The following is a 10592-nucleotide window of genomic DNA, read 5'->3' on the forward strand; positions in this document are numbered from 1 at the left end:
ATGCAAAAGGATTTTGTTTGATTGGGAAAGGAATCAGGAGCAACAATTGTTACATCTTTTGGGAGAGAAGAGTTTAAAAGACGATAACATGGATTGTGGGTTTTGAAATATAATGACACATCTGAGTACACGGTTAAATCTGCATACAAGATTCTTAAAGAGGAAGCTCAAGGGGATATAGTGGCTATGTACGAGAGTTTTTGGAGGATAAATGCACAACCATCATCTTATTTCACAGCATGGAGGGTTATGGAAGATAAGATATCGACTAAAGCGAATTTGGAGAGAAGGGGGATAAGTATAGGAAGCAACATTTGTTGTTTGTGTGAGGAGGATGAGGAAACAACGTCCCACCTTTTTTGTTCTTGCAGAGTCGCTTGGCTTATGTGGTCTAAGTGCTATGAGTGGGTGGGTTTGGCTTCGACGAATCATTGGGAGCCAAACATGCACTTTATAGATTTTAAATTGAGTGACCAATGAATTTGGCAATCATATTTGCGGTTGTGTGTGGATAGAAGTTGTAGATGAAGTGTGGAAGCATAGGAATAAGAAGATTTTTAAAAATGGTAGGATAGATCATATTGAGATTTTCAAAACGGTGCAATTGAAAGTTTGGTCTTGGGTTACATTCAAGTTTCTCTTTGCAAACTTTTCGTACTCTGACTGGTGTTTTGAGCTACTAAATTGTATGAAATCTATCAAAAAGCATTAACAGGATGAAGCACATGGTTTTGATATGTAGAATGCGGGTTTTGATGAGTTGTGGGGTTTGTTGGTAGGCTTCTGCAGATGGTTTTGTAATAGGTTTTTCGTCCGTTGTTATTTTATGTGTAAGAAATCCTAGGGTGTCATGCTTGTAATAATTTGGTCGGTCTTGAACTCTAATTTGATGTGCTTGTAAGAAATTTAGGATGTCTTGTTTGTATAAGGGTTGAGGTATCCTTAAAATATTTCTATTATTTATTTGTTTCTTACTGATAAAAAAAATATAGTGTTTTCAAAATTTACAACATAAATGGTAAGAACACAAAAGTAGAAGCAACATGAACTCACAAACTAACATATTTTTTAACAACTTTAATAATGCATATAATATTGATTGTAGCTTAGTAGGAGACCAAAATAGCTTTGAGTCTAATTATTATGTTGTGTACCAAATGTGGCTTATGATAGATAATGCAAGAGACACTTGCAAATGAGATATATTATTCCTACTATTAATGAACAACGTGTTATATATATATATATATATATATATATATATTAATTTATATTTTTGTAATGTGTGAGACTATATATTATAAATAATTTGATAAGTCCAACAAAATCTCGTTGAAATAGACTTTAAATAGCTTTACCATATTAATTTTGTATATTTTATTTAGAAAAAGAAAGAAAATAAGAAGTAAATAAAAAAATATATTTTATTAATTAAATAATTGTTTCACACTTGTAATATTGAATACATATTTTATTTATATAGCACATGAAAAGATAATTGATAAAGTAATTATAACTATAAAAAAATCAGTTATAATTGATAAAAACAGTTACAACTAAAAAAATAATTACAACTCAAAATCTAACATATTAAGAGATCTTAATTATCTTCTAGTAACTAAAAATAAATTTTTTGAAAAAGATATAATATTTTATATCAATTTTAGTTATAACCAACCTAGAAAGTTAAGATTTTCCATTAGTTATATGGAAAACTTGTTAGAAATATTGATTTAATGACGCTCCCAACTTCTAATTTATATATTTCTTCTATCACATAAATTTTAAATATTACATTTGATTAAAAATTCGCCTTTCCTTTTTAATAGCATTTTATTCAGTAATTTAATTTACTGGTCGAAGTATTTCTTTTGAATTAATTATTTTTCAGAAGAATAAATTACTTTACCAATTTTTAATTTTGGGGATGTTGACACCCACAGTGAAGCACGGAAAATTAAAGTACCTTATATTAAACAATAAAACTAAAGTCGAATACAATGGCTAACTTTGAATTTTATACGAACAAATTAAGTCTTATGACTTAAACATAAGGTTCATAAAATATAGTATTAGTTATTAAAAAACTCTTCCCTTTTTGTGTATTACCTCATGCTATCGTCAATAACTCAACATGTTCTCTCTTTTTTTAATTGTTTTTTTTTGAAAAATAATAAAAGTTGTGCTTGAAGTGATGAGAATATGTTTGGGTGGTAGTCAGCTCAAGAAAGAAAAAGGCTTTTTATTTATAATGAACCAATATATGCCTCTTTTGATAAAAATCTAACTTTAAGTGCGAATTACTTTACCATCTAAACCACCATTAGTTCTAAAATTAGTTGATGCCATAAAGCAGATAACTTTTCTTAAGTACAAAGTTAGGTTCTTCAAAGCACATTTTATTTCCCACAGGATAATGGCTGACATTATTGACCCATGAAAAAGAAAGGAGAGAACAAAGAGAAGCAAAAAAACATGTGGAGAAAAAGGCAAGTATCTCTAAATTACACATTTCACAAGCAACTTGTATTGGAATTTCATGTACATGGGCCAAAACTTTTGCTTCACATGACCCACATACCCCAACTAAACTTCATTTTCTTGTGCAAGAGAGATTCCACATACCCTTGTCAACTTCAAGCTATTGGGTTTTTAATTAATTGAACAAACATCAATTAATTAGTTATTTGGTTGGATTATTATAAGCACGTTAACAAGTTTTGGAATTTGGTTTGAAGGGTATATATGCTACTTTGCTCCAAAGAAAACAACATCCTTAAAGAAAAAGGACCTACAAAAGAAGAAATGGTGCATGCATGTTGTAGTGGCGGCCTAAAGCTACAAAATGTGACAAGGGTGGTCATCATAACAATGCCTTCAAAAGTCTAAGTTGCAAGTGGATAAAACAATCACATTTTACAAAGGAAAAGAATATTTTGATACTAAAAAATTAAATATGATCTACTTCACAATCTATTATAATAATATTTTAAATTAAAAAGTAAATTAAATATAATTAAAATCAATCTATCACCATTCTTTTACAAATTTCATTACCAATAGGATAAACTTAAAAAAAACGCCATGTTTTAAATTTAGAGTGATTTTTATTAATCAATTCAGAGTCTAAATATCATTACACTAAAGTAAACTCTTGCAATTAGGGATAAAGAAGGATAAATTTTCACTAATTTTTAACTTTTATTGATTTATTCAACATATATCCTTATTTAAATAAAAAAAAAGTTGATTTAGGTGATAAAGACTCTATATGTTCAAATAATTTAATTATAAACAAAATGAAATGAGATTTTACATTTCACTTCTATATTTTATTTTAATCATATTTATGAGTAATGTGAAATTTTTTATGAAATTTGAAATATAAAATTAAATATTTATTAACCATTTAATGGCTAACATAATGGATCAAATAAACCTCCTTAACATAAACTCTACAATTTATGTTTAGATGATTTTATTAGATTAATACTCCACTGAATAATGGCGAGTTTGGTTATGGAAAGAAATTTGTAAGTGGAAAAAGTATTTTTTTTGTTTTGAAATTTGAATCTAAATTGGAATGGATTATGTGGATATGAATTGAGAAGAATGAAGATTGAAGATGGAAGAATGAAGGAAAGTTGTGACACGTATGGTGGCTAAAAGGCTCCAACCAGCTCTGCATGTTTCACTGTTCTCACTGAATTCTCGTGTTGATTAAAGCCTTCCGTGACAGCGATTATTCATCAAAGTTGAAACAACAAATCAGAAGAAACTCGTTACACTCAACTCATGTTTTCGCAGACCAAACACTTCCTTCATTAATACCATTTCATACATCTAAAACTCATATTCCTTCAGATAACATATTTCCATTTTTCACTATTTTCTCATTCTGCATCACATTCATTTTCTTCCTCCACACACTCACAAACCTCTCATATTTCTTGTCTTCACATAATAAAATTTAACTTCCATTTACACCTCTTTTGTGTTTAATAATCACACTTACCATCACACACACATCTCTTATTTTATTTTCAAAACATAATTTCTTATATCTTTTGTTAATAAAAAGATATTTAGCTTTTATATTTTAAAACTTTATTTTTAATTTGTACAGTTTTTATTTAAGTTTTACTTTATATTTTATTTTAAAATAAAGTAAGAAAAATAAATATCATGCTATATGTTTTGATTTCCATTAAATCTGTTAATTTTATTTATTTTTCAAATTTACATATACATGTGTTGAGATACTATTTTACCAGTATCTTGCATATATCAGTTTTCTGTTTTGTTTTTATAAAATCTATATACAGGTTTCACCCTACCCCTTTGTAAAAAAACCTATATTTATTAAATTATATTGTGACAATTAAAAAATAAATTTTAAATTTAATTTAGAACTATTTGTAAAGTAAAGTTTATATTTTCTTATATAATCTTATATGATTAGATACTCTGAATATTGAATATTATATGAGCATAAAAAATTGAAAGAGAAGAATATTGCTTGACTAACCATTTGATATGGTTTATAGTTTCAAATGAGTAGTCTTGGTTTAGAATTTTTAATAATTGAAAGCAAAGGAAAGTTTTTATATCATGGAGGTGACCCTTGGCATGCCTTAAGGTTTGTTTTGCAGATTCTTGAGGTATCAATTGGGTAAAAAATGACTCAACCAACTCCATTAATTTAAAATTATTCCAATGATGAATTTAACTAAACATTTAAAATACAATTTAGAGATTAGCCAAAGCAACCTCCACCATGTGGCTATGATTTTCTTTCTTTTTGCTGTGTTTTATTGGACTCACAGTCATTTCTTAATCAATAAGATAATCAGAGAGTGGAGTTTTCACGAAACACCCCATCATTGGATCATTTTGCAGTTCTTCACTCATGTCAGTATTAATAAGTACTGCAACCACTATTTATATACTTGTAAGCATAACATATAATACATATATATACACTCACTCGTCAAAACAATGGATAATTTATTATAACAATCAAAATAACACATGAATAAGTTGGCAATCATAGTTCATATTTTGATGAAAAATGCTTATTGAAGTTAATATAAATAACTTATTTTAAACCATCGTTAATGGTAGGTAGCTACTGTTACCAATTAACTCTTACTGCAACACTTTAACATCATTTACTGTCACCACTTCAGAGAAGTAACCAACCACACAGCCATACCATAATATTTGAGTAGCTTGTACGTAAGCTATAATTTTAAATTTTTTTACAGACACAAGCCAATCCCACCAAAAAGCAATATAATCACAATCTAAACAATAATTGCCAATCATAATCCATATGTTGCAACCACCAAACATTTTGTGTTTGTGTTTTCTCTTGTGAATTTTGTATGTGACTGAATTCTTATGTTTATCGATGTGCTTATATTTACAAGAAAATACTATACAGGCAACTATAAAACAGAGGAGATCAAGAATACAGACACTTAGCATGTACAGTGTTAGCTCATATAGCCACATTTGTTATTCAAAATGTACTTAGTTTCGAAACTCTGCTAAGTCTATGGTCAACATCTAACACCTTTGGTAGGAGACCTATCTTTTGCATGAGATGCATGCTATGTTGTCCTCACTTGTATTATAGATATAAGAGATTATTTTTGTAATATAAAGTTGTATGAAAGAGTTATACTGTGGCTTGATTAAAAACCTTGTTTCAAGAGAGAACATGCTGCACATGAAAGACAAGACTGTTTTTTTTTCTGGTCAACCATGTTATACTCTGTCTGTATGATCCGAACCCCAAATCCAAGTTGATAACGTGATGCACTGAGATAATTAAATAGCACCATAGCATGGGTAGTAACAGAGATTGCTTGAGGGAGCATAACTGAGGTTGGTATTGCACATGAAGAAATACTGATAGAATGCTGATATATATAGTGTGGTATTCAAAACCATTTGAAAAATACAATTCTTTAATTAAAAAAAATTTGGTATTTTTCTTAGTGCGGTTATCAAGTTATAATTTTCCTAATTAATACTTATATTATTAACTAATGGCACTTGCCATTTGAAATGTAATGCCCCTTAAACTACTTTGTGGTAGTTATAAGTCATAACTATAATAAAAGATTCGAAATTTAAATTCCAAAAGTCTAGGAAACAGAAAACTACTGATAAAATTTGACCATTATTTTTCTGAGTAAATAATAATTAAAAATTCTGAATGCAAGGATGAGGATTAGATCCAACCCTACCACATGACACTGTTAAAGAATCAATCCAAAATTGCAGTGTTTCCGCCAGCTGAATTAAATAAACAAATAATGAAACAACACGTATACAATAATACAAACTAAAAAAGAAAGGAGAGAAAAAAAGGTGCTATGTTTTCACATTCTTCAACCCCCATCTATCTCCCTCTCTCAGTCCCAAACCAACACAAAAATAAACATTATATAAGCCTTTGTTTGAGACAACTTTTTCTGCACTCCTCGTCCTTTTCCTTCCTTCAACAAAAAACAGGGAAAGGAAAGTAGTAGTAAGGAACGAAACCCCTAACTAATATGGGTTTCTTGTTCCCAACCCTCTTGTTGTGGTTGTGTCTCTTTGTTGTGTTAATTTTCTTCCAAACAAAAGCTGAGGAATTTGACCCCTACTTCAATGCCAATGTTTCCAGTTTGAGCAGTGGCAGAAAACTTGCAGGAAGATGCAACTTGTTCCGTGGAAAATGGGTGTATGACTCTTCATACCCTCTCTACGACCCTTCTACATGTCCCTTCATAGATCCACAATTCAACTGCCAAAAGTACGGTCGCCCTGACACACAGTATCAGAAATATAGATGGCAACCCTTCTCTTGTCCTTTACCAAGGTCCTACTTCGAACCTTCACTTTCTCAGTTCATCTTCTGCTTCATCCTTTTTCCATTTTCATGTCTTGTCTTGTGCCAAAACTAACGTTCCTGCCAACAGGTTCAACGCATTTGACTTTCTGAGTAAGTATAGAGGCAAGAAGATTATGTTTGTCGGTGACTCCTTGAGCTTAAACCAGTTCAACTCTCTGGCTTGTATGATTCACTCTTTTGTACCTAACACCAGAACCACTTTCACAAAGCAAGAAGCTCTCTCCAAAATCACATTTGAGGTTGGTTTTCTAGTTCTTATTCTTAGTTTAGTTCAACTATTCAATTGATGCTATTATTGTCTTCATTTTAAGTTTGAGTAGAAGATTTTTTAGTGTATTAGTGACATTAGAATTAATAGCATACTAAAACTTACAATTATTTAAGCAATGAAGATAATAGTTTAAGCTAATTTTTGAATTGTGTTTGGTGTTGAGTTGTGTCCATGCAAGTGGCGTCGTTTTCTCTCTGAGAAAGTTGAAAAATGTGATTTATTTTCCCAAAGTTTTGAACTGGATTTGAGTGAGTGGGGTTGATTTGGTGTGAGAGCCGGCGAGAAATAAAAAACTTTGGTTTTGTTTTGAGTGTTGCTGTGAAGCACCGAAATAAAGTTTGAGACGTGATTGGTGGCGTCTTTCTTCTTTTGCAGGGGACACCTTTGATTGTTAACATGAAGGATAATAAATGTTTCCCTTAATTATTCTTTACTCGACCTGTTACCCTTTCAATTCAACCCATTTTTTTCTGAACGTGCACATAATTTTCATACCAATGTCTGAGCTGTTTGACAAAATCTTATTAATAATATAGTGATATCTGATTTAGTGCTAAATTAGTTTTCAAAATTATATTTTACTATTAAAAGGGTCTATAAGATGGAATTGCAAGAGTTTTACACATTCAATGATTAAATTAGATTTATTTTATTTTATTTTAAAGAACAAACTAAAATCACAGTAACTTTTATTCTTACTGTTCTTTCTGAAAGGAGAATGGTAATTTAAAGTAAAAAGTGTATATGAAAAGGTGTAACATTTAATGTTACCAATTCATTGGTTTTTGGTGGGTGTGTTTTGTGTGTGTATGGTTGCTTTGTATAGATACCATCAAAACTTTGTTTGAGTTTGTGCTCCAAATTGTCAGCACTTTCTTACTTTATATAGAAATTTGGTAAACAAACGTCTTAATTAGCAATGATGAATGTAGGACATCTAGTTTTCCCTCCAAATCTTTGCTGTCTCCAGTGACATCAAGTCATCAATCGCGGCTCCGAATTCTGAAGCACCCAACACCCATCATTAGTAATAACTAAATTGTGAACAGAGCTTTACTCAGCTAAAACTCATTTTTCTTTCCACAATCTGTTTTCTCATCTGCAATGATTGACATTTTGATTTTTGCCAACATATGAGCTTCAATCAAGCTATTTACACCCCATTACGAGTATAATCATACATATGGGTTCATTGAAGAAAAGGGAAAAAAAATTGAAGTGGGTCATAATAATACGTATGTTTTCTATGCATGTAAAGATTATACAGTTAATAAAATATGACAGCAAGATTATTAAGACGTGAAATTTATGCATTATGAAATGTTTGCAAGTTGAGATGATATAATTATATAATATCTAGTTTCGTTCTTAATCACTTCCAAATTGGACCACTTGACACTTGTGGCTTGATTCATACGCAGTCCTATGCTTGCACGACTTTTTCCTTAAAAAATTCTAGCTACAAAAAGTGTCTTTGTGAGAAGGAGAGAATTTTGTTTTTCTTCAACTTTTGTTATTCCATGGTCCTTTTAGTCTTTTAACATTTTGAAACAAGAGGCAAGAAAAGACACGATTTGATAATTTGGTAGGGAAGTTTCGTAGGAAGTAAACAAACTTTAGTATTAGACACCAAAATAGACAAATTATTCACTGTATAGTTCTTATAATTAATTGTAGTTATTGGTTTTTGTCAGGACTATGGCCTTGAGTTGTTTCTGTATCGCACAGCATACTTGGTGGACCTTGACCGTGAGAGCGTTGGAAGGGTTCTGAAGATTGACTCAATCAAGAGCGGTGACGCTTGGAGAGGAATGGACGTGCTGGTTTTCAACACGTGGCATTGGTGGACCCACACCGGGAGTTCACAGCCGTAGGATCATCTTTCACATCATTATGTCATGATCATGATCAGTTCCCTTAATGAGGGTTGAGAAATAATTGCTTATTGTATTACTGCATTACAGGTGGGACTATGTTCAAGAGAGTAACAAGCTGTACAAAGACATGAACCGTTTCATTTTATTCTACAAAGGTTTGACAACTTGGGCTAGATGGGTTAACATCAACGTGAATCCAGCCCAGACCAAAGTCTTCTTTCTGGGAATTTCTCCTGTGCATTATGAGTATGTTTTCTCTACTCCAATCTGATTAGCTTCAGTAAAGGTCAAGTTTTTATTTTACAGATCAAAGAGAAGACCACCTTAAAAATGGTCCTATATTTGTTGACTTGGATGTTTCTGACATCTAGTGTTTTTTATTGTGTTAATGGGAACTTAAAGTGTTGGTTTTTATTAATTGTGCATGGTGGGTGTTTGATGTGGTGAGCAGAGGGAAAGATTGGAACCAACCAGCAAGATCTTGCATGAGTGAGAGAGAACCATTCTTTGGTTTGAAGTACCCTGCAGGGACACCAATGGCTTGGGTGATAGTGAACAAGGTTTTGAGTAGGATAAAGAAGCCAGTGTATTTTCTGGATGTGACTACACTCTCACAGTACAGGAAAGATGCGCATCCTGAAGGGTACAGTGGGATTATGGCAACTGATTGCAGCCATTGGTGTCTTCCAGGACTGCCTGATACTTGGAATGTGCTTCTGCATGCTGCTCTCTTTGGCTGAAGGAAGAAGCACCTAGCTAGCGACTTGCAAACTTTGTTTGTTAGAGGAAAACCAATTGTTTTCTAATGTAGGAAATATTAATTTAGCATTCTGCTTCTTTGGAATTGGATAATAAAAGGGTTTCATTCTCCAAATTGTAAATTTTCATATTGTTTTGGCATAAACGTGCCTTTAATGTACCAAACACCCCCCTTTCGAATATTGAAAAGCATTTGCACTCAAGTTTCCTTTGGAATAACTTGCTGATGCATGGTTGTGAATCTGGTACTTGATGAAATTACTCTTTTGCTGAAGCTTAAAGAGAATCTGATCCCTCTACAAACTAATGTTTAGCATCACTATCCAGATTAAATTAACAGAAGAACCAAATTAGGCTTCCAAATTAAGATGAAATAAGCTGAATTATCTTTGAGGAAACTTGAGTTTCCAATATATGCGTTAAGAATCTTAAACTACAACTAAAAAAAACAATATTTTACTCAAATATAGATATGGGATAAAGAGATGAGACAATTATAAAATTACATTATATCATAATTTTAAATTGATGTTTTTTTATTACACAATTATGAAATTTTACTTGTATAGATAAAGTGAGTCTAGATAGTACCTGAAAATGGTTGTACAATTACTGACGTATTGGTCGGTTGGTTGCTCCCTCCTCCTTCCTTCAAATCCCTTCTTCTTTAGTAGTTAGTGCTCGATCGGGGTTGACCTGAAAAAGGTATTCCGACGATCAATTAAGTACTCTTTATTATAAGTGTATAGTGAAAACTGATTAAAGCGTACCTTACACC

General features: G+C 31.4%; 1 protein-coding gene across 1 annotated transcript; it reads left to right on the plus strand.

Annotated features, from left to right (window-relative positions):
- Positions 1 to 6348: 6348 nt before the first annotated feature.
- On the plus strand, positions 6349 to 10055 carry LOC137835406 (protein trichome birefringence-like 39). The gene is made up of 5 exons (XM_068643903.1): positions 6349 to 6874; positions 6975 to 7146; positions 8873 to 9048; positions 9143 to 9301; positions 9507 to 10055. Exons 1-5 carry the CDS (start codon positions 6567 to 6569, stop codon positions 9793 to 9795), a joined length of 1104 nt encoding a protein of 367 aa, XP_068500004.1. The 5' UTR covers positions 6349 to 6566; the 3' UTR covers positions 9796 to 10055.
- The last annotated feature ends 537 nt before the right edge of the window (positions 10056 to 10592 follow it).

This window comes from Phaseolus vulgaris, chromosome 5 (genome assembly GCF_000499845.2).
Source record: "Phaseolus vulgaris cultivar G19833 chromosome 5, P. vulgaris v2.0, whole genome shotgun sequence".
Classification (NCBI taxonomy): Eukaryota; Viridiplantae; Streptophyta; class Magnoliopsida; order Fabales; family Fabaceae; genus Phaseolus; species Phaseolus vulgaris.